Below are 25,513 nucleotides of genomic sequence, written 5' to 3'. Positions count from 1 at the left end.
ACTATGTTAAAGGACGGGCCTCTTTTCTTCGATGCGTCTGTTTTTAGTCATTTTCTGAGCTGTACTGGCTCTGGATTTCATGAATATCTGCTGAAGCTCTTAACTCACCCACTCTAAAACCAGTATTTTCACTTGAAACTCTTTACTGTTCTGTGCCAGCTGAGGGTAACAGAGCATTCATTTCTTCACTGAATAAACAAAAATTACCTTCCAAGCCTCCAACTTTCTCTCTTACATCCTGTAACCGCAGATTTGAGCTGCCACTGCATATGAACTAGACTCTGGGAAGCAGAAAGTTAATCTTAAGAAACACAAACTGCCTCAGGCGAGGAGCACAACTATTGTTTGGTGAGGCTGTCAAACTGCCCATGAACTTGCCGCAATACCATATCTGTTTCAGGGGTCCACAGCGACACAGTGATGGCAGGAGGGTGGGAGAATGGGGGCGTGTTGGAGAAGTTTGTGGCCACTTTCTTATACAAAACAGATGAGGCCAGGAGTACAGTTGCTATTCTGGGAGTTTTTAGGTAAGCCACAGCTCACTGGCAAACCCGGAAGAATGAGAATAAGGGGTCACTGCTATTTACTGTGTGGAACCTTTCCCCTGTTAATAGGTGGGCATAAATGCACATTCACACACGCAAGCACACAATTTTCAATCTGTCACACCCTGCCGTTAAAACTACACTGATCAACAAAACTGGGGTAACAGCAGTCATGATGACTTGAGTGTTTTATGTGACCACATTGTTTGTGGTGTTACTTTTAAAAGGAGGAGTGATAGAGGATAGGGTTAAGACTGTGTGGGTGTGTCTAGGTACATTGCTTGGGGACTTACTGGCTCTCCAGCAGGGCCGCGGGGTCCGTCTTTGCCAGTGTTCCCAGGAGGGCCGCGGGGTCCAGGGGGGCCTGGCTGACCAGGAGGCCCGGGAGGTCCAGCCTGACCCTGATCACCCTGACGGAAACAAACAGGACATGAACAAATACAAAAAAAACAGAGACACATTTTAAAGCTATTTTCTTCTGAGGAAACATCATATATCATTCACATAGGCTCAGTTTCCCAGACATGGATTAAGACAAAAAACTTTTTTCCATTGGAGATATTAATTAAAATTTCCTTTAAGTCTAGGACACGACTTAATCCATGTCTGGGAAAATGGCTAATATAGTTAAGTAACTTGATTTTTCTAAAGACTTATTTAAGAGGACCCTGTTGTCTGGAAATAAAGGCAAAGGTTACAGACAGTTTAACTTGTGTGAAAAAAACCCAGAGTTGGATCTACACTGTTTAATTCAAGTGACAACTTTAGATATTGCATATATTTCTAAGCAGTCGCTTATTTACTTATCCTCTACCAGATACATAGTAGTATCATTTAGTGTATGTGGTGAAAACCACATATTCACCTCACTCTCCTTTAAGCTGTTGTGCTTTGTTGTTTGCATTAGCAAAATATTATTGCAACAGTCTGCCCCAGGGCAGCTGTGGCTACAAATGTAGTTTACCACACACCAGAGTGTGAATGTGAGAGCGAATGAATAATGGGTCAATAATATAAAGCACTTTGAGTGTCTAGAAAAGTGCTATATAAATCCAATCCATTATTATTATTCTTATTATTAGGAGCAAATTAAAACTGTTTTCTTTCAACAACTTGGCCATTTCACATACGATTAGTTTTTCAATCCACTGCTGATGTAAAAAACAGCCTGTAAATGTTAATGGTTTCATACATTTTAATCTGCAGGATGAGCCATGTAAAGTATTATTGTTTGTAACATAAAGCATGTTAGTTGAATTTGCTAGTAGTCTTGCCCCAGTGCTATAGATAAGGTAGAGACTGAATGGGAATGAGCTGAAGGCGTTGAAATAGCAATATAAAACCTAATTTCAATGGTACAGATTTTAACTTATTTGTCACTAACAAGGTCTACATTTGTACATATAATGTGAAGAGTCATACTTAGCTTTTCTGAAATTAACATGGATCATCTGAAGTATTACTTTCATTTAATAATATTATCAATCCTTCATATAATTAAGAATTTCTCTCATGTTAATGCAGTTAAACACAAGCACACAAAATACTGAATACTTAAAAAACATGATCATTAAATTAATTATATGAGGAGGATTAAAAAGAAAAGGAAGTAAATGACTTTAAATGAGCAGGATTAGTTCAAGTGTTAAAAGCTCACACATGCCTCAGCTGTGGTCTACCTTCAGAAAACGTCTCTGAAAGGTGGTGGACTGATCTCCAGAGATAAAGCCATGGTCATATCGAGGAAAGACCATCTGAGGTACAAGAGACACAGCCAGAGAAAAGATAGAAAAGAAAACAGAAGAGGACTCAGAGACAGTTAAAGGACATGAAAAGGAAAGGACAAAGGCATCAGTGTGTACAGAAAATCAGAAATTTAGGGTTTAGATGAGAGTCCTGGACAGAGGCCGACAACAACTATGGTGGGAAAAACAGTTAGGAGAGTTCAGCAGCCTCTGAAGCTAAAAGAGAAAGCTGAGTTGAATGTTTAGTACCTCTACAAATGTAAGGAAAGTGACAGATCAGCAGCCTGACAACGGTGGCTGCTGGGAGAACGAAGATAAAAGTATCTGGGGGCGACAAACCTTCACCGTGAGAATCTGATTACTGAGCAGACCTGCGAATGTGCTGGGGTTAGGAGGACCCTGAAGAGAAGAAGTGAAGGTGAATGCATCATTGTAGTTAAAAAGGGCGTTAGGATCAAACAGTCACATTTGACAGGAAATATGTCAGCATTCTCAATATTGTAATGTAGAGTAACGCATCATCTGCAAATAAAGAAACAAGTATGTCATAAAAAATAAGATGCAGGATGTAACTGCCCTCTGTTCCCTCTCAGAAACTGTATATTGGCTCTTTCATTCAAACATTTATTTTATTGTGTGTGTGTGTTCCATTTAATGTCTTCCCATCTTTCCCATTGCGACCAAACCAAACAGAGGTGGCTTGGCTGTCTGTAACCGACAGACAGTAACTGTGATTATTGTCTGTCAAGCTGAAAGAAACAGAGCTCGTCTGCCGCCAGAGAGCTCGGAGCACTGCGCTGCTTCTCTGGTTGAGTTCCCTCTAAAAACATATGGAAAGGAAGAAAGGATGGAGGGAAGGGATGCAGAAGAGATCTAAGAGAGGAGGGAAGAAGAAAAGCAGCGGAATAGTCGGGAGAGCTGCTAGTCTGCTCATGAGGTTTCCGTTAACAGGCTGCGGTGAGCGCTGGATAGCTGCGGTTTTTCCGACACCACAGACCCCCCCCCTCCCCTCTCTGTGCCTATGCACCCCTCTCTTCCCACTGTCACATTCACTCATTCACACCGTTCCCACCGTGGAGACCACATACACATCAGATCCTTAAACATCTCATAAGAGAATAGTCTGTTTCACAGTGGGCTTTCCCTATACTTCATCCTCATCAGACCTTAGGCTGATACGAAGACAAACAGCCATTCAACCCCAGAGCCCTGTCTAACCATGGCCTTTTTTGTAGCTGCTTCGGGGGAGGCAAAAGGAGGGTTTGGCTGGGGATGAAACTCCCATCATAGGCTGTCTTTCAACACAGCCGCCGGTTGAACCTAAACATGCCATGATTTGTCAGTATGGAGACTTGGATAAACGGCTACCAGCTTCAAACCTTTCAATAAAAGTTGCTTTGGAGAAAAACGTAACCGTACACTTGACCTTTTGTTACATGTTTTTGCTGTTTCTGTGACGTCTGATTGCATTTTAATGCTTCTGTTATCCTATTCTGAGACCCAATTTTTGTCTGACTAAGGTCCTGAAGATGATGAATTGACAGGAAGTTAACAGGTCGACAAAGATTCATGGCCACTTCCTGTTATCGTCTCTGAAAGTTTAGAGGTGAAAGAGGCTAAATGTTTGTATCAGAAAAAGGCGATGACTGAGCTTGAATACTGGGTTGATATCTCCGGTCTCACAATTTAACTCACTCTTGGTGGACCAGTGAGGATTTTTTGATTCATAGCTGTTAACAAATCCCACCACATTTTGGACGTATGGAACCTTGGAATCGAACAGTTCTTTATTTGCTAACCTATCTGACCATATCTCTGAAAATGTGTCCTGGGGCCAAACCTCACTCACAACTATACCAGGTCTAGGAGCTGAAGGGTTTGTTTTGAACCAACTCTGTGTCTCAAAGCGATACTCTGAGGTTTTTCGGTTGCAGACTTATCCAAGGACATCAAAGCTCCAGGACTCCAGTCCAAGTGCAATATTTACCATTTGGACAAACTATGTAATGCACGATGCCAAAAAGATTTAATTCTTGCACAAACAGTTACCTCAAAATCTAAAAGGATAAGTTTGGAAATCAAATAGTTTTAAACCTTGATAGGCATCATGAGTTCCTGCAATGTTTCTGAACCACATAATAAATAACGTTCCGCTGTCAAATTTACACTCCATCGAGGTTTGCTATAAAACAATAGACATTCTGTACCATTCCAAAACACTTAACACACTATTTTGCAAATATTTCCAGGCTCTGCCACTTGGAAGATTTATGGAAACAGAGCCATCTATTTCTAATTATTCCTTCAAGTCTTGACATTTGTTGAAGAGGAATGTTAGGAAAACAGAAACAAAACAGAGTTTTAATACTTATTCAGATGACATGTGACATTTTTTTTTTTTATTCAAGATCAGTGGAGGAGTGAACAGTGATGGTCAGGGTTATATGAGAGGTCACTGTCAGCTGTTTTTGTCTACCGTAGTTCAGGAGTATGCAACATCTTTTTTTCCTTTTGCACTTACACACTTTTGTCACTTGAGCTCAAATATCTGGTAATTTGAAATGTGTTAATAATTTAGTTTTTACGTTGATGTCATTTAATGGATGCTGTGATGAATTTGTTTTTCTAAGACGAAAACATCCCATTTTCTTTTACTTACTGACCATCGCCTGCTGTGGCCTACTGCGAACATATTTCATTTTTACACAAAGGAAAAAAAAACATGAAATAACACTGGTTAGAATGTGTGGATAATTTCAGCCTCAAACAATTGAGAGATTGTCTCAGTTGGTTTAGCCTGCATTTATTCACAAGTGAATAAGTGTGACCTTGACATAATGAATGTAATAAAACAGACACATTCAGAAATCACGGGGGCACATGATTTCTTCAAAGAATCCAAACCATTCACTATGTAAAACACAGGGGGCTTATTTTCAAACCGCAGTGAATGAAGCAGGAGACAATTACCCAGATCCCCTAGTGGGTGGAATGATATCACATGAAAAGACAACACTGACAACATAGAGCAACGGCAGAGCGATGTTACCACATAATGTTGAAAAACTGCAGTTTGGTTGGGACTAGATGGCAGCTTTGGCATCCTGCCCCAACCGATGGGTTTTGATGGTGAGGTTTAAGTATTTCCATCGTTCTTTAATATCATCATTTCTCATCTCTGGTCGTGGAGATGTGGGCAGCTCAAACCTCATCACAGCAGATGGACTGTGTTGTCAGTGCAGTTGCTGGGGTAGCCACATAGGGTAAACACACTTTTAGTTTGAATTATTAAAAGTCTTACCACGAGTGTTGAAGGTTATATGGATAGACCAAAAGCTGTAATCAGTGTATTTTCATATGTTTGTATATCTGCATGAAAGCATTTTTTCCCACTGTGATAACAAAGAAAGAGTTTTTCGGATGTTAGAAAAACTCCAAAGGATGACAATTTCTCTCATCCTGGACTTTGATTTTAAATTTGTGATGGTCTGTTACACTGTCTGGTCTGGGTTTGACTCACAGCCCTTTTCGTCTCTCTGTGAAAACTTTATGCTCGCTGTGGTGGCATGGATTCCCTTCTAAGATGTCACTGCCATTCAGGTGCATTGATAATTGAGAAGTGCATTCCTATTCCTATTTAAATAATTTGCTAATTGTAATCGAGTTAATTTGAGGTCTTTTCATACCCAAAGCTGGTATTGTGCACACACCAAAAAGAATAACTCGCATTACAATATGTAGTTTCCTTGAAGCTAATGACAAAGTGCCAAATGAGCAAATAAATGTTACTTCTCATGTAGTCTTCCCAGAAACAGTCATTCCTGGTAGTGCTGAAGAAAGAAAATAAATCTACTTAGGGAAAGTACCTGCAGTAGAAGCTGCCCTGATCAAGAGGACGCTAATTCCTGGACACATAATATCCTGTTGAGTGGGCCTTTGGTTAAGGGACAAGGCCAATGAATTGGCAGCGAGTCTGATAGAGGACTATTTTAAAATGTCCTTTGGCTAGTTTGACCCATTTGAAAAGAGAGAGAACAAACTGCACATGGACACGGCTGAAGCAACAATTACAATGATGCTGTGTTAGCATCATATTGTTGGAATCATAGCTATGAGCAGTTTAATGGAAACATTATTGAAGACACTGGGAATTTCTCACAATGACAACAACACAGTAAATGTGTCAATGTATCGAGTTCCAAAATATGTACAAAACCACCACTACCAACAGTTAAAAAAAACAAAAACAACCCCTCATTAACACAAATTACACTGAGTATTAGGCTCACACGGCAAATTGTCTCATAAAGACCCAGTGCTGCTTTTGTAGCGGCTCCCAAATATTTTTTTTTTCTCTGTATAACATTCCTTAAGTGATATGTCACCATTTATTATATTATCCTCTATATTTTGCATTTTTCATTGTAAATCATGTATTTTCCTATATTTAATTTCCTATATTTAATTTGAATGTAAGTAAATTCAAAGGTAATTATATCAAAACTGAAGAAAAAGTGACTATATCAGCAAAATTATAAAAAACTGAACATAAACCAAGTGTGTCCATCCACAGTCCTTGATACAACTCCATGGCTTTTACTGCTGAATTAATGTTGTAGAAAATGACAGTTTCCCACGTTCACTATGCAGCCTCTAAACGTCAAAAATTGGTCATACATGATGACCATGAAAACATAACAAACTACATTTTACGCAAATAATTTACATGTATTGATAGAATTAATGGATCAACAGGTATTAAACATTTTACATCAGTAGATGCTTTTGGTCCCCAGTTTGGTTCTTTATGGGTTAAAGGCTTGATTATAATACCCACTGCCTTTATAGAGCTGGTTTCTATTGTAAGTAGATCTGGGATAAATGAATGAAAGAATAGGACTAGGCAATATTGCCAAAAATGGAAAAAATCAGTTGCTATTGATAATTATGATACACTGCCTAGCCAAAAAAAAGTCCCCACCTGGATTCAACTTCCTTCTATTGGATAATTAGTGCAGTGATTAATATGTTTCAGCTGCAACAAGTTCTTTAACCCTAACTGATGCCTCATTTTTAAACAGCCATCAGTTTGACAGAGAACATAATGATTGGACTGTGTTTCAGTGGAAAAAGGTCATGTGGTCTGATGAGTCCCATCATGCCAAGTGTCTACAGTGCGATGATCTGTTGCTACTTCAGTTGGTCAGGTCTAGGTTCACGTTGACATTATGTGTCCAAAAAATCAGGTCAGCTGACTACCTGAATATACTGAGTTTTTCCATTTGTGGATTTTTTCGCCCTGGTAATAATGCCAGGATTCATCAGGCCCCAACTGTTAAAGAGTGGTTCAGGGACATCATTGAAACATCATTATACAAAAGGAATGGATACCACAGAGTCCAGACCTGAAACTCATTGAGAACCTTTAAGATGTGAAGGAGAAGACATTTTACGCTGTGGTCCAACTCTCACATCATCAATACAAGATCATGGCCAAAAAAATTATTGCAACTCTGGATGAAAATGCCAAAGAAAATGCATTCTGTAATAAAAGCTAAAGGTGGTCCAACAAAATACTTTGTGTGATTTTTTTTTTTTTTTTTTGGCTTTTGGCTTTGCAGTCTACATTTCTACAAGTTTAAAGGTTGATCTTTGGTCCTGGGTGAAGAAAACAAGAAAGTTATGTATGGTTTTAAACTCTTCTTAATGGTCAGAGATGGGAAGACATTTCACAAACAACAGAGAATTTCCAAAAAATAGAGGTAGAACATTGAAAACAATTATAATGATGAAATGTTTGATGATCATTTCATAACTGAGTCCTACATGAGAACGATGTAAACTAAATGTTAAAAGAAAATCTAAACAAAATCAAGGTTTTGTCATGGGTATTTGTTTAACCCTCTGGTATCCTGCCCAGAGAGGTCCTTCCTGACCACCAAGTGTGTGTAACAGGTGCAGTCAAATAATGTCACATTTTTTTCATACAGTTAGTTTTTAACTTTTTTTTTTACTCTTTTAATTCTTTTGCCAAATATGGCAAATGGGATGTCACACGGTAAAAAAAATGGTTCATGTAAAAATTTAGAGCCACGCCTCTCAAATGAAGCCTAGATACCAGTAAAAGCATGATTTATGCCTTAATGGCTTATGGATCAAAAACAGTGGTTATAATGGGAGAAATAGTGTGTGTTTGACACACTTTGGAGACAGGTGCTAATGTTGTAATTTTCTTTTTTTTTTTTTACAATGGGCAACATTTAGTTGGTGGCCAGAATTAAAAAAAAAAAATCATGCAAAAATGAACAGCTTTTGAATTCTAACCTAATACCAATTGTGAAAAATAATACGAACTTTTGTATCATGAAGTGCAAAGTGTGTATAATAGGCTCACTTGGATACCCGAGGCTTAAGAGAAGAATTATTTCCGAAAGTACCATGAATTAATGCAATAAAATACATAAAAATATGAACATCTAGTTACACCTTCAGAGGCAGTGACAAGACTTACCCTTGGCCCAATGTCCCCTTGGTCACCCTGGAAGAAAAACATGAAAGTAACAATTGTCAACAGTTATCACTACTGTATATGCACACAGAACCTGACATGCTCTGCTACTGTTAAACAACTGTGATGGACAGGCCTAAAAACTAATGCATTTGTATGGGAAGGAAACGATGCAAAGGTCATCTGTCCTCAAACCAGCTCAGGATGTCAACGTTTACAGTATAAATCATTTGAAAGGCCACAATTGGACTCATGTGACAGGATATGGTGGGCTGAGAAAGTAAGCGCGCACGTGCTGGAGATTGTCGGCTCTCTGATGAGCGTTTGGAGTTCATGTTCTCATCACACGGCTACTAGCGTGATTACAAGACGGGGGCCAATTTTCCAAACCTCACTATCATCTGTCATTTGCAATCCCTGCTCATCAGACTGAGTCCTGCTCTGACAGATGCTGTTTACTGCAGTTGTGTTGTTCTTGTGGTTGTGCTTATCTGGAGCAATGCTTGCTTGAGTGCAAAAATGTACACACACACACACACACACACACACACAGTTCGTCCATCAGCACATACACAAATGACCACATGCACTAGCCTTGTCTGCCAGGCTCTTGTAGCTCTTACGGTTGCTAACATCTTAGGCTGGGCAGAAGTTCACAGAGCGGGAACACATCTGGCTATCATCGAGTCTTGCGGAAGGCCTGTAAACCTGTTTAGTGCCTTGACGTGAGAATGTGTGGAGACACATGAGCTCCTACATAACTACATGTAATCTATGGCTGGTTTGATGGCAGTGTAGTGAAAATGTGAATGTGGGAGGGCGATGGACAGAACACCTGTGCGGTTGTAAGTGTGTATATGCCTGGATTACTGTCCTTCTGAAGCTCTCCGTCTATAAATTAATGTGATAAATACGTCTATACATTGCACTCACTTGTCTAGGAAGGGTTCTAAAATGCGTATTGAAGCATACCTTTTCTCCCTTGGGTCCAGCTGGTCCCTGTAGGAGGGAGGAGATAATCAGATGCAGTTGGTCAACATAAATCAGTTATCATATGAGCAACATATATCACAGTATCTTCCACAAGGAGCATTTCATCAAATGATAACATAAAGCAGTAATACCATTTAATGCAGTCATGTCATTGAGATTGCTCAATCACAAGTCACCTTTGTCTGAACATATATTGCCACAAAAAGACCATATGACATGGACTTGCAGTAAATCAGCAACAGCACTGAAAAGACGATTTAAGAATTCCTTTTAAGATTTGTCTTTGTAAGATAAAGACTGTTTTTCTGAGAAATGAAACTGAAAAGGCAAAATGTCCCTTTGTTCTTCCACTCGTGTTTCTATAAGAAGGGGTGACTTTAAACATGGAATGCTGGGAACACTAACTAGAAACATGATGGTGCATCTATGTACTGTATATGAGACACTCCATGACATTCAGACTGTGCGCTGGTCAGATTGACAGTCTCATGAACTCCAGCCACACTCATGAGTGAGTCCCTGCCAGTTGTGGTGTTGCGCTCCCGTCCATCTCTCTGCCTGTCCATTTCAGTCTGTCCACTTCTGACAAGTGGCACAAGGACACCAAATGTGGCAGCAACCACAAACCTCAGACTGACTATAGATTCTCTGTGACTGCACCAGAGACAGAGGCAGAGATACCCATCTCTGATCTCAGCCACAGTCTCTCTTAGTGACTGCAGTGGGCAGAGCAGCCTCTGTGTTGACTTTTTCACATCTCTATTCTCTAAGTTGTCAGCTCTGTTCACTTATTCTACATTTCACACGCTCACTTTTCCTCATAGTTTTTTTCCCCCAGTTCCCCTGTCTCTAAATCTTCCACGCTATCTGCCTTGAAGATCCCCTCTCTAATTCGTTCCCCCTTTCCCTACATCATTTTTGTCTGGCAGACATTTTGTCTGGAGTGGAGCTCTAATTGTGTTCAGGAGTACGGAGCTGAACGAGGAAAAGGAAAGGATAAGGAGGAAAACAAATGCAGTAAATCCTCCACTGCAAATAAAATACAAGACATGGATAAGACTGTAATACTCATGATTTCATAGTATGTTAAATAACCTTTTCCGTTCAATGTAAACATCCATTTTTGACTATGAAAGCTGCAGAATCTCATCACAGGATCCACCTGATGGAATATAATATGTACAGTTCAATTTAACTTAGAGAAGCAACTTTGTTTTTGAGGCTTTTGCTGATAATATTTTTATCCACCCTTAACATCTAAGTGCATTCTTAAACATCCATCCCACAAGTAAATAAGTGTTTTTATCATATCACTACTGTTATTAAAGTAGTAAATGCTAGTGATTCTTCTATCTCTGCCAGTAGTGAATTTGTTTACATACCTCTAAAGCTACTGAGAAAAGAAATCTATAATTTTTAATTAAAATGTTGGCCATTACAAAGGGGCTACAACTCATTTTTTTGGTGAATAGCTTATATAAATGTAACATTAATTGTGCAACTTTGCATCCCTTCCTCATATAAGGATGCCTCTTTAGCACATATTTCCGGGCAATTCCTACAAATCCTAGATCTAAATAAATGTCAATCATTCAGCAGTTATAGCTGGTTTAACAAATCAAACCAATACACACTTGTCTACATGGTCTGCTGTGCCTGGTTGTGACCTGGCAAAAAGTGTAATAGATGGATGGCCATGTCGATAGATGAAGTGGCTATTTTTCCTCTGAAATAAGGGAAGGTCTCTAACTTTACTCAGCTTGGTGAAAATGCTTGTAACTGTGGCTCTTCAGAAGGTCACTGTGTGTTACATTACTTTGATGAAGTAATTAAAACTGTTACATTGTATTAACAGTTTTTACATTACATTATTATAAGTGTTTGCTCCTGGAGGATTCTGTTGGGTTTCTGTAAATTGGCTTAGAGTCTGGTTTTGACCAACTCTATATATAAAGTGTGATGAGATAAATTTTTTTGTGATCTGGCGCTATATAAATAAAATTTGATTGATTGAGTGATTTGATTGGTTTTCCCCTGTAAGTCGCTTTGGAAAAAAGCGTCTGCCAAATGCATAAACATATACTAAGTTACCCAACATCGATTACTTCTTTGTTCAATAAATGTACAATTTCCACTTCTAAACTTCATCCAAACCTTACTTTAACTTTAAAATTTTATTCATGTCACTTTATTTTATAATCATCCATTCCCCTGTATTCTCTTCACCCAAAAGTATTTCCTGTGAGGCTTCTTTGGTCATGAGGTCTGTGTCACACCTGCTGGGGTTTTATGAGAGACCCTGGGCCTGAGAGAGAGTCATCCTGAAGGACAGACCCCGTTAGAGGCCTCCTTGAGCAGGAAACAACAGCTTAATGGTGTTTGCTGGAAGAGAATTTCAAACAACTCTCATTTTGCTGTGAGCGGTTTACATTTCAGGAGATGAGTAGCCCCTCTCTCAGTGGGCAAAGTGACCAGAGAGAGGAACCCTAGGGAGGGAGGGGGGTGGGATGGGGTGTACTATAATGGCTTTTTAAAGAGTCCCTGTTGACATTTATAAACTCTATTCTCTCTCTCACTTTTCCCTATGGTGTTTAACCCATTCGCTCCGCTTTGCCGATATTCACGCTACACCTGTGTGTTTGTGGGGTTTCAGGGTAAGGGTGATAGATGGCACTCACAGGTGAAGTGCAAAGGGAATTTCTGCACTCAATTGACTTGAGCCACGACTTCCCTTTGGTCATAAGCGCTGGGATGACTTAAGAGGTGGAACAAGAAACAAGATGGCTACCGTGGGCTTTTTATTCTCCTGCAACGTTCCCTTAGGAACAGTAAAAATGATTGATAAGGTATTGCGAACTATCGCTTGTCTCACAGGCCAAATACCCACCTGGATTCACACTTAAAAAGTCTTCATGTAGGACTGACTTCAGTGAAACTGATATGTGTTATTAGAAACTAAATCAAAAGAACGGGTATCAGATGGAGTACCTGGCTTCCCTTGGGACCTGGTAAACCCTGAAAGGAGAATGATAGAGTCAGAACTGAAACCTTAGTCACTTTGATTAGGTTTTAAACATTTAACTTAAGAAATACTCACTGGTTTTCCATCCAAGCCAAGAGGACCCTGGTAGAAAAACAGATTAAAAAAAGAAAGGAAAAAGAACAATACATCTTTTAGAGCCAAATCATCCTAACAATCAATATCTGGCTGAAAAGTATCTAGTCTGTTTTGGCCAAAAAAAAGTCTGATAATTTGTTTGCTTTAAATCACTTACAAAACTATTACAGTCCTCCAAAATGACCATAAACTGTCTGTTATCTATTAGCATTTCACAATGTTTCAGTCTCCTCTCGATATCTTTCAGGAAACAATGCAAGTGATTTTAGCTTTGGAAGAACAGTTTAGTGTTTTTGGCAAAAAAAATCAAGAAGAGTAAAAAGAGTGCTTGTAAATGACAGACAGAAACAGCTGCAATTATTGGAAAGTTTGGAGTAAAGAGGAGGAAAACAAGAAGAGTGTTTTTGACATTTCGTACAAAGACTCCATGAATATCCTGCCCCATTTAACTCTGTGTGTTAACGTTTGTGTGCATGTGTGAGACTCAGATATTAAGATGCTTCCAGGTGGTTGTGGTTTATAATTATTCTGAGATTTTAAGTGTGGCGTCCAACCTTATAGGCTGTGGGTAGATGCGGTCCAGCTGTATTAATCTGCAATGTAACCACACATTCAGTGTGTGTGCGGTGATGAGATAATCCAACAGGCAGTTAAGTCCCTGTCCAACCTCACCCAAGTGCTGAAACAGCAGTTGGAGTTGTCCACTTTGTTTACCTCCATAAAAACAGCCGAGCAGTCACTGAACCTCAGTCAGTTCAAAGACCCAAACCTTTAGATCCCTACTTAACGTAAAGGAACGGTTGGCTTTTGGATCAAACTTTCCAAAAACACTTTAATGTGATGTATGTGGTAAAGGCTAATGTTGACTTCCTCCTTAACGACCATACTTGATGTTAAGCTAACAGTTTTTACAGGGTCTCTTGAGTCATGGGTTGCTCAACCCTTTGCAGTCAAGCAGACTCTACCGACTGGAAGCCATCATTAACCCTCGTCATCTCTGGCCTTGGATAGCTTTCATAAGTTACGCTTTTCTATTCATCTCATTGCTTTACCCGCCCCTTGGGTGCTGTGAGGCCGGAGATCCCATAGTGAAAACCCACCACAGTGTCATCACCGGTGGCTTTGATAGATGGATGGTAGATGCATAGGAACATAGTGAAGAGAAAAAACACGTTACAGAGGGGGAGACTTTGGTGCGGCTCTATGACGCTATGTTTTGTGAGCACCCTTTTCAGTCTCTACGACTATAAAACAATCTCTTCAAAAACATAAGTCTGTATAAAAGAGATGTATGAAAGGACTGAGAAAAGACTTTGAGGTTTTCACTGCCTTTCTGACTGAGGCCCCTCATGAAATCAGCAGTAGGTGGCTGAGACTATAGGGTGGAACAAATGACTGGGACCAATCGCAAGGCAATAATTCCACCACCTCTGTGTGAAGTTGAGAGGAGTTTTAAGAGTAAGAATGTAATGCTCTATATTGGATGCCACATACAGGACAGACTGTTGTTTGACCACTCTATTAAATGCAGTGCAATGAATTTATCACACCGCAAGTGTACGTGTGAGAGACTGAATCAGCCTGCAAAATGTCCCCATGAGTTTTGCTTGCAGAATGGTGGCTGCAGATCTATGAGTTGGTGCTATATACAGAACGTGTGTGTTTCCGTGTCTGGGTGTGCGTGTTGGGTGATATCTTTGCATCTGGGAGTGTTTATCAGGGCCCGGCTCCTTCAAGACTCGTCAGGATGAGTAGCCGAGGTGTACATGGTGAGGTCACTGGCTGCTGCAGTGTCTGAAGCGGAGTAAAAACAGACTGATTTATGGCCGCTAACAAGCCACACGCTGGCCTGTGAACTGTACCGTTCCTGTGTCTCAGAAATGACTTCAATAACAATGAAAGAGTCTAGGAAGTTCCTGATAATAAGATAATAAGATGCTTTAAATATACGACCTCTCCTTAAATCAGCAAGGTCACAAGGAAATTTTAGTAGATATCAAAGGTCAAAATGGACCAGTAGGATTTATATAACTCAGTAAAAAGAAACATGGGAGCCAGAGGAATTAGATTTTGATGTGGGGTCTGTAATACATCCTACGTTTTTCTTTTTGCAAAGCTGCATTGTCTTTCTAGACATCCTGTGTGGTAGAAACCAACACAACAGACAGGAAAAAAAAGCTGGAATTCAAATAAAAATAGAACAGGCTGAGAGAAGCTGTTGCTATTAAAATCTCTTTATTTCATCCCACAAATGGGACAGACCATGAATAAAAGAGAGGAGGAAAAGGAGGAAAGAAAAACTGGCAGATTAGCGTAAGAAAAAGTGGGAAAATAGGCCTGAGATTACCACTTAAACCTCAAGTGAATTTGGTGGAAAATGATATAATGCCTTTTTTATGTGTATGTGTGTGGCTCTTTGTGTGTATTTCTATGCTACATCACCATCTTGTCCTGCAGCGTCCCTAGGCAGAAGGAAAACATTTTGACTCAGCATTCCCACCAATTAGATGGCTTTTAAACAGATTTCTGGAAAATAACAAAGCCAACAGGAGGGCATATGTCTGTATCTTGGTCTGTATATGTGTGTACGTGCAAACTAATTCATGCATATGTACATTTTCACACGTGTGTCTTCTTGTCCCAGGGAAATGGGGTGAGGTGTGTCTTTACTGTCTTTATTGTACTCCCCATGGTGCAGGCTTGTAATTATCCAGTAGGGTGTAATTGTTGGAGGATGCATTGTGAAAACTTGGTGTCTGCACTACAGAGCAGACGTCTGGTAACGTGTCAAACACATTAGCTTAAATAAGTTTAATTACATGACATCAAAATGAAGGAAGATGGAAGAGTGCATTCGACTCATTCTTTTGAGATGCTTTTACTCTCTCCTGGTTTTACTTTCATTCCTCTTCTTGCATCCTTTGATTGATTATCTTTTCTTCCCTTTGTATATGTTTCCTTCCTCCTCCTCTCCAGTTACTTTCATGATCTTGCACTCAGAACGCTTCTCGCTGTGTCAGGGCTGCATGATCATAATTTGTGATATATGACATTTATTTCTTCAAAAACACAAAACAAAACAAAACATAAAACATAACAGCGGAATCCAGGACTACAGAGCACAAAAAAGCATACCAGAGCGTGTGTTTGGGGCAGAAAATTACCAAAATGCTGTTGGGTGACTGTCTGGCTTTAATCTGCGCTCAGTGGCCTGGAAGGCTGAACAATGGAGGCCGTGGCCTGTTTCTGCTGAGTGAGGTCCGCTGTCTGTCACAGACTGGCACTTTTGTGTAAACATGCTAGTGGCTGGGCACGCCGGTGACTGCACATGTGAATGAGAATCAATTGTGTGTGAGTGTGTGTTTACTCCTCAGCGCTGTTCTGTCAGTGTGTTGGGCTAGGATTGTTTGACAGTGGAAAGGCTCTTTTCTGAAACTCAAGCCCCTTGCCTGTGATTTATGAGAGGAAGAAGTGACAGGGGTTAGATGAGGAGAGAAAACACACATCAGCATGCTCCAACACACACACACTTATCACAACGTTATGCTTGAAAAACACACAGACCACATGTCATTAACACTGTTTATCATATTATTCTTCCACTTCAGTGGAAGTGGACGGCTGCATGCATTAGTCTGATTAACTTAACGCCTGAGACACATGTGAACACCACCTGAATGAAATGCAGCTCATGCGCACTCACAGAATGGCACACATGCATATGTACATGCACAGAGCTTACATAAAACTTATTTCTATATATGTTGAGATGTGTTAATGTATTTGTACAGTGCTCTCGCCTGCTGAGGGTTACAGGTTTAAATTTGCCTCCAATTTGAGTCAAACGGATTAAAGGTGAAAGAGGAAAAGGAAAAGAAAAGTGCTGGAACGTGATCAAGATGTTTGTTTTAACAATGGAAAAATTAAGAAAGAAAAAGCTGCTGGCACAAGTCACTGGCACAACAGTTAACACTGCAGTGCTTTCCGGAAACTGACTTGACTCATTTGTGTTGATGTGTGCATGCCCTCTCCATATGAGAAGTTCATGTGAACTGATTTATTGGCGTGAAAGACACACACTGACATAAGCACACAGACTTTCAACCACTTCCACAGCTCTGGCCTTTGTTACAGAGATGTACATAAACTACGGGTGGCTGGATGGAGTTCACTCACATCTGCACATATGGACACAGATACACAAACACTGCTACCCAACAGGAAGAATGCCCCCTTTTAAGCTTCAAAGTTAGAAATCTGATCATCTCTGCTGCTGCAAAATTAAATGCATCATCTATGGTAACTGTCAGTATGATTAATCTAATGTTGTTTTACTGTAATTTCATACATACAGCTCTCAAACCATCCTATTTACATACTCCCACATAAGCATCATAACAGGAAGCTGTCTCTTACACTTACAAAACAGAACTTCTCTGGTTTTAATAATGTTTCATTTATGTAATTACAGACCTATAAGGATTGATTTCATTATACAAATTGGTCTGGGAAGGATTACCCTCATGGTGCATCTTTAAAAAACATAAATAAAGCAGATGTTCTAAACTTAAAAAGTAGAATAACAACAAACGTTTGGGGTTTCTAATGAAGACAGTGACAAAGATGAATAAAGTCACAGGCAGACAAACACAAATGTGTGCATATTTTCTGTGCACTCAGTCCACCTGTGTGTAATTAGCAGCAGGCATTTCCCGTCAGGAGGGCTGCGCAGTGCCAAGCAGACTGGGAATCTGACTGGGACAAAGCCCCTGGGAAAAGAACTTCCCAAAATTCCCAGTGAGACAACACAGAACAGACACGACGAGATGCTGTGGAACACAACACTGGGCACCTACACTGGGGTTGTCATGGCAACCAGATGGCAGGATCACATGACAGCAGGACGAATGTCTCGCAAAACATTTCACATTCTCACACCAAATCCCTGCAACACTAATCCCCAAGAGTTGCACCACCAAGCACACATCCTGTCCTGACGAATCCATCTGCACATACAACCTGATCTGGTGAATAATGAGGGTGTATCCATATTAGATGACAGCTGAACCACAAATCAGCAACAGACCCAAGGCCATGAGCTGTTTTACCTCAGTAGATGTGGAAAAAGTCAGTCATGAAATGGTCCACTAGAGGCCGCCACATCTCTGACTAACACATCCCTGAGCCTCAGCGGGGGAATCGGCGATCTGCTTTGAATTCAGCTGTTATGGATGTGCAGAGTTACAGTATATTATTCAAACAATATTAAACCCAATTTAAAGCTGAAGGGTATGATTTGTAATACTGGATGAGTGTTTCACATTTTCACTGGTATGGGTTGTATGCCTGTGATTAATGTTTATTGATGATATCTTCAAAAGTTTTCCCTTGGATTTATGTTCATTTTATGTATGTACGACTTTGTCTTGACAGCAGCCAAGAAAACATGAGCTACAACATGTCATCAAGTGTCAATGATAAAAGACATCTATGTATGTAGAGTTTTTGTGTGTTTGAATTACTACACTTCAAGTGCATGGGGCAGGGTGCATAGAACAAATGTTGAAGGATTGCATTTAGAGATTTGAGATTTCTTCAAAGAGCAGAGAGGGGAGCAGTAGACCTAATAAAGCTGTGAAAGAAGTTGGAATTAATAAGCAGAAAAGCGTCCGAGGAGAGAATGACGTCAATGACAGACATGATTGGGTGAATTGAAGAGTGACAGGATAAATAACAAATCAGATTTACCGGGTATCCATCCCGTCCAGCCTTGCCCTGGTGAGGTTAGAGATTAAAGCATAAGCACTTTGGACAGGTTAGAACAGAAACAGCCGCACACAACACACCATACATGTATTGACTCCTCTGGTCATTATGGGATATATGGGATCATAGAACAGTTTTGGTGTCACTCAGAGGTAGAAGCAACAAATGGTCATTAAAGGAATCTAATACTACATTTATGTCAAGTTTGACTCCAGGTTTGGCACTGCTTACCTACCTGCCTGAACTGTTTTAGCGTGTTTCAACCATGATGCATTTTTAAGATATTAAAATGCCATTTATATGAAGTTGTTTCACAGAGGAAAATCTGACACCTTGATTCTCAGCACAAACTGCTACTTTTATGTGGCTGCAGGTGACTTTGCATCACTGTTGTCTTGCTTTGGTTTTATCGTCTGATGGGGGCGTTCAGGAAAAGATATAATGCATCATTTCATGGATGTTTAGGGTAAACCAGCTGCACAAACCAGTTCCTCCAATAAAACCATTCAGTGGATTTTCACAATGTCAGTTTGAGTGCTGTTCCGGTGTGATGTTTCCGCAAGGTGCACTCTGACCATCCCTGCATATCTGATCCGTGCCACATGTGATCAGGGATGAGTCACTTTTTCCGATGCTTATCATATTTCAATGCACAAACCTGCTAAAAGTGGCAGTTTTCATTGGTAAATGTTATTTGTATGTGTCTCTTTGTTGCATTGCTTGTCAGTCAGCAGGATTATGCTTACAGTTCAGCCATAGCTGCATGAAACTTGGTGAAAGGACAGGACGTATAGACCAAAGAAATGCAGATCCAGAAAAGGAGCAGTTCCTGGAATATTTCTTTTTTCATTTCCAAGCATTGGAAGATAAAACCTTTTTGTAGTTTTTTTATATGTAAGTGTATATTCAGTGTGTGTAGAAATGGTGGTTGTGTATAGGAGTGTGTGCAGAAGTTACAGCCCCACAGAGGGGAAAAATTTGCTGCTAATAAGTTACCGCCCATGAACCATCACCTCTGAGCGCACACACACACACATACACTCACGCACAAACACACACTTCCCTTGGTGGTCCATTTATTGCAGTGCTGTGTGGGTGCTTGTGTGACAGTTTTGTGTGTCTATGTGTTAAGGTTTTATTGCTGTGGGAGAAAAGAAGGTCTTTGGATTGCGGTACAGTTTGTTAAACAGTGTACCATGAGAGATTACATATGTACTGGACATGCACTATGTACATACATGTAAGTGTGCATTTTCATGTTCAATCCACCAAAAAAGTGCAGATGTTCATTCGCTGTTGCTTTAATACTACCTGGATGAGCAGAATTTGTACTTACAGGAGGCCCTGAAACAGAAAAAGAGAAATCAACTGTTAGAAAATAAGTTGTATGCATCTCTTCTGTGACATGAAGCACAGTATGTCTGAGTTGTAATGACTTCTGGTTTGTACAGTAATCAATTCCTAAGAACATTGGTGTACAAAAAAAAAACTGAGCATGCAATGTGGTTTGTTAGCTGATGACTGTAATTAACCACCTAAATATGGTACAGAGCAAGCTCATTAGAGTCGCTGCCAACAGGGTTTGTAGCGAACCTGTTATGATAAACAGACTTCTGGATAATGGGTCATGTTTTGCATTAGTCTATGAAGTCATGTTAAGACATGGTTTCCTAAGAAGATACGGGTGTGTTAGATTGAGGACAAACAGGGAGTGAAAAGGTTGGAGTGTGCTGGCAAACTGCCTGTCCCTTCAAAGATTTCTCGGGGCAGTCTTTCAGATCTGATTGAAATGCTCTGATGTTAAGCCTCAGCAGCAAGACGTACATTCTGCTTTTCATACTTTGCTTAACCAAAAACAACAGTAATGATCAAAGACTCTTGTTCTTACTGGTCGTGGCCTTAATGGAATACGCTTATTAAAAAAAAAAAAAAAAAAGTGCCAGGCCAAAGGCACTAATAAACCACCCAAATCCCTCCATGGTGAAAACATTATTCCACCAATAAAAGCTTTAATATTATTACTGAGGTTATATTTATCTAATGTAAATTTCAAAACAATCGTGATTCTCATTTCAGTGATCGCTAACACAACTGCAACTGATGACGCGAGTTGGAGACACTCCAATTGTACAGTTTTAGACCAACGCATCTCATCAGTACAGATACAACACTAAACATCAACATAAACTCAACAAGATTGAAAACAGACTCCCTCTTGGGAAAAGTGGAATATTTGTGGTATTTTGTTACTATTTAAACATACAAAAAAGTCCTGCTAACGTGACCAGAATCTATGTGAGCCTTGAAGTCGGCCGTTTGATTCAAGGGTAAAAGCAGTTAGAAGATGAAGAATCCATGTGTTGGGGGGAGCGAGTGTACACAGGAGGACAGAGGTGTTGGGGTTTATGAGGCATGAAGATTATGTCAGTCAAGTTTAGGGGTGTCTAGACGACGGGACGAGGACCTCCGAGGCTAGACAGTTGAGCAAACAAATGAACACTGGTTGAAAGACTAGCTTTAACCAGTGAACTTGAGATGCGTTTATGTGTTTGTGTGTCATAATATGAAATACAGAGACAAAGAATAAGAGTGAAAGACACAAGTAAATACGACAGAGCAGGAAAAACAAGTATGAGGAGAAACAGACATTGTAGGCAGGATGCATGTTGACATCAAGGGTTGATTTTAAGATGCTTAGCTAGGCTTGGGTTTTGGTTTCTCCTCTCTACTCTCATTTGTTTGTCTGAAAGCATTAGGAAAACCCCTTTTAGTCTTGTAAAACTTGTCATGGAGTCTTCATTTAGAGGATTGAGCAACAGCTCCTCCATGCCGCACTATAAGCCAGGCTGCAACGTGAGGATGCAAAGCTAAACAAGAGAGAAGCCCTAACCAGAACCACATCTCGCTTGTAGAAACAGACCCTCCAGTGACAAACAATGAATTGAAACGTAAATGACAAGCCTCCCCCTGATCATAATCCCCCAAAACACTGAGTAGTCCTGTTGATGATGGCTGATGAGCGTGGAGAACTCAAGTAGATCTATACAATCTACTTGGGGATCTATTCTGAGTTAGAAATAAACAATAATTTAAAGGACTCTGATGATAGTCTAGATTTTTCTCTATTGTCAACAAACTGATTGTACCAAGAAGTACTGTTTGTACAATGTATTGTTCTGCGCTTTCGACCTCCATACTTATTCAGAAATTAAAAGGGCATCCAAAAACCACACAGATACACTGGTGACTTTTTTAACACAATCTCTGTACTTTGAGATAATACCATTGTGACATCCCTGTCCTGCAAATACTAGGAGACCAAATATGTAACCGTAACCTTTTAATGACTGCCATTATATGTCTCTTTTGCACTAAAGGTGTCACAAAATGTCTTTTTTGCCAATTCTTTTACACCTTAACTTTCAATATCTGTTCATTAATTATCATTATTACATGTAATAAATGCTTAAAACAGTGTGTTATAGTAACAAAATAAACAGACTTGAATTTTTTTCATATTTACTATGAAAACAACTATAAATGTGCACAATGAAATTTCATGAGATTATAGAAATAGACTTTCAACTATTTTACATATGTTCAAACATTTTTTGTTTGTCTAGAACAGGGGTGTCAAACTCAGGTCCTCGAGGGCCGCTATCCTGCATGTTTTAGATAGTTCCCTCTTCCAGCACACCTGGAAGCCATTACATCGTTATCAGGCTTCTGTAGAGCATGATGATGAGCTGATCATTAATTGAACCAGGTGTGGCTGAAAGAGGGAAATATCTAAAACATGCAGGACACCGGCCCTGGAGGACCAGAGTTTCACGCCTGTGGTCTAGAACATTCTCTGTCCATGTTACAGCTTCTTATGTTTAGTTATTTCTAGTCATTCATCAATGAACTACACAAACCGGAATAATACAGACAAAAAAAGTGAAAAAATCAGCAAAACTCCACAAAACATAGCAAAACATACTAGCAGAAGACTCCAATACAGCACTATCACTATTATATATAATTATTTACAAGAATGCATCGCTAAAACCTTGCTAAAACGCTACTAAAAGTAATACAAATCTTTTATCTCTCACCGACTGCACTCTGCTGTTCTTTGTTCCACCCACTTCCACCCCTCCCCTTCAGCCAATATGGACCTCTACCCTGATGTGTTATCGACCAAGAAAGCTCCCAGTCAGCTTTCAGATGACGTTTCTCAAACAGTTCAGGAGTTATGGTCATTTGAATAATGGAGGATATAAAATGTGACACAATAGTCCTAAAAGGATTAAAGAAATATATATGTAAATGTAAATATATTTATAGTTCAAAGGTTTTGCCATTTGACAGAGGAAGAACTTTATACATATAGGGGAGGGACAATATAAGCTCAGCTTCTTCCTACTCCTTTCCGGACATAAAGTATAGCTATACATTGTATGACATTTGTTTTTCTGTTATGGTTGACTTATTCCCTTCAATATATTGGACTGTCCTGTTTAAATTGGTCATTTCTTTTGCCCTCTCATGTTCAAAATAAAGTCTATCTAACATGAAGGTTTTTAGAAGTCACATTTTGAGTGCACATAAAGTTGTTTTTGGCTCTTTTTGTTGATAATTAGAGAAATAGAGAACATCTCTGGGAGCAGTAGTTTCTGCAGATTGGCAGCATGTTGTCAACCAAGAAATACAATCCCCTTTGAAACTGAAGACTGTTAGTTATGCAATACTGTTTTTGTAAAGATTACCCCAAAGACACATTAATTTATGAGCTTTGTGTTATCACAAGACACAGCCAGGCTAAATGTAACTCTTCACGCAAATAAGAAAGTTTCCTTCAAAGCCCTTCAGCAGATAAATTAAGGTGCAGAACGGGACCATAATTCTTGGGATTCTAAAAAACAACATGGGCACTGGCAGTACGACATTTAAAACTTTGGATGGCTCATGGTGGAATATTCTGTTTCAAATTAATTTTAAGAATACTTTTCTGTAATAGACGCACAGTAGACACAGAAGGACCTCAGCATGCTAAGCAGAGCAATAAAGATTAGTGATTATCTTTCTCTTAGTCAGAAGGGATGTTCATCTATTACTCATCTACAACAATGAATCATCACCAGGTTGGAAGTTTTCCCGTGTGACGCATATCCTGCAAAAAAACTAAAGCCTGCAGTTTTTAGTATTAATACTGCTACACCACAACTTTGTGGAATCAATACTTAATAGAAAACACTGAATGCAAAGATGACTCAAACGACATCTGCTGTCTCATGTGTCATGACAACATTTTGTGTAACATGAGTTACGTCTCTGTACTGTTTTAGTTACTATTGGGTACTGTTTGTGGTCTGGATGATAAGAAAAAGCAACACAAAAATGGTGGCCAGTGATTTCGGCAAGGGAGAATCTCATTAGACCTGTATTACTGCAGCTGCTACCGCTCAGCGAGAACGACCGACATCTGGGCAAAGTTAGTACAACCACATGGCCAAGGTTACTGCTATGTCGGTGCAAATAGGGAAGGACAGGGAGAAGGGCCAACTGCAGCCCATCATCCACTGGCCTGACTCATGGGTCACTGATTTTACCAACCCTCTAACGTATCCAGTCACCCAGGAAAAGACGGAGAGTGTGGGAGCAAGAGAAAAGAGATAAAGGAAGTGTGTGTCTTTCAGGAAAACAGAAAAAGGAGACATAAACAAACGTAGCAGGTGTTGGGCATCACTTACCAGGTTCCCCTCTTCTTCCCATTCTTCCTCGTTTTCCTGGAGGCCCTGTGTAAAAACAAACAGACAAAGCAATAAATCCCACAAATCAACACTACAGGGATGAGTAGAGGACAACCATGGATCAGTTGCTGTTTCACTGCTGGTGTTCGTGTATTGTCTGGCATTCAGATTGTGTGAGCTGGCAGAGAAGACGCCACATCGTATGCCGGTCCTGAAGTGTGTGGGTAAATGATGTAATCACACATTACAATACTGGAAAAAACAACAAAACTGCACTGTAGGGTTTTAGTTCAGGCTTAACAAACAGTTTAAAACATGTGGTTCAATCAGACTCATTCCTCGCTGCGTGGACTGCATCCAAACCCCTCTGACCCTATACCGATGCGACTCACACCATCACCTTTCCAGTAAACGATTTCTGCTGGTCTGGTCTGGTAGAGTTGTGAAAAATAGCAGGAGGGCTGCAGAGGAACCAGGAGATGATGTGGCCAGTGGAAAGGTCGACCTAAATTCCCAGACCTCATGCTGCTACAGCTCCATGAATCATTTCTACACCAGCGCTGATTTGCGTCAGTATCTGCTCGGTAATTCAGCATTTTGGCTATTGTTTTACAAGATGGTTTAGCAGGCCATACATGATGTACAAGATTACAGCTCAGCCCCAGAGAACCCCAGAAGGTTGTAGAAGATTTGTGTTCTTACATGATATTTGTGTGGTGCTGACATTAGCCAAATCCATTTATAAGCTAATGGCTGTATGATAACAGCTTGTGCACTGATTTCTATACAGAGGAAATCCTTAAACCCACTCCTGAGCTCTTTAATGCCTCTTCACTGGTCCTTTACAGCAGCTTAAAAATGAGTTAGCTAATGTCAGCAAATAACTCCAGCACAAACTTCATGCAAGCACACACAAATCTCACATATTGAACCGTTAATTCTAGGTCTGGCAAAACCTTACTTCCTCCATTTTTCTTCCCAGGTGCCCATCCGCCCTCACTCAACATTGGTCTTGTAAAGAAATGGGAACCATACTGGGTACTATTCCTGATGCTAAGTGGTTGTGGCTGCAGACATGTTTTCCCTATTGTCATTATTGGAGT

General features: G+C 40.0%; 1 protein-coding gene across 10 annotated transcripts in view; it reads right to left on the bottom strand.

Moving 5' to 3' along the window:
• The window catches only part of LOC115427461 (collagen alpha-1(XXIII) chain-like), a 140,612-nt gene that overhangs the window by 11,826 nt on the left and 103,273 nt on the right, over positions 1-25,513 (bottom strand). For 7 of the 10 annotated variants that reach the window (XM_030146027.1, XM_030146028.1, XM_030146021.1 and 4 more), the window contains exons 3-11: positions 24,411-24,455; positions 20,012-20,019; positions 18,658-18,684; positions 12,889-12,915; positions 12,780-12,806; positions 9,771-9,797; positions 8,802-8,828; positions 2,225-2,299; positions 839-955 (exon numbers count right to left, since the gene is read on the bottom strand). In XM_030146027.1, coding sequence (XP_030001887.1) covers positions 839-955; positions 2,225-2,299; positions 8,802-8,828; positions 9,771-9,797; positions 12,780-12,806; positions 12,889-12,915; positions 18,658-18,684; positions 20,012-20,019; positions 24,411-24,455 — 380 coding nt within the window. Of the gene's footprint in view, positions 1-838; positions 956-2,224; positions 2,300-2,629; positions 2,690-8,801; positions 8,829-9,770; positions 9,798-12,779; positions 12,807-12,888; positions 12,916-18,657; positions 18,685-20,011; positions 20,020-24,410; positions 24,456-25,513 lie in introns of all 10 variants that reach the window. The other 3 variants (XM_030146022.1, XM_030146025.1, XM_030146024.1) reach the window with 3 other exon arrangements.

Source organism: Sphaeramia orbicularis, chromosome 10 (genome assembly GCF_902148855.1).
Source record: "Sphaeramia orbicularis chromosome 10, fSphaOr1.1, whole genome shotgun sequence".
Classification (NCBI taxonomy): domain Eukaryota; kingdom Metazoa; phylum Chordata; class Actinopteri; order Kurtiformes; family Apogonidae; genus Sphaeramia; species Sphaeramia orbicularis.
Note: the sequence above shows the minus strand (reverse complement) of the source record. Positions and strands in the feature narration are given on the sequence as shown.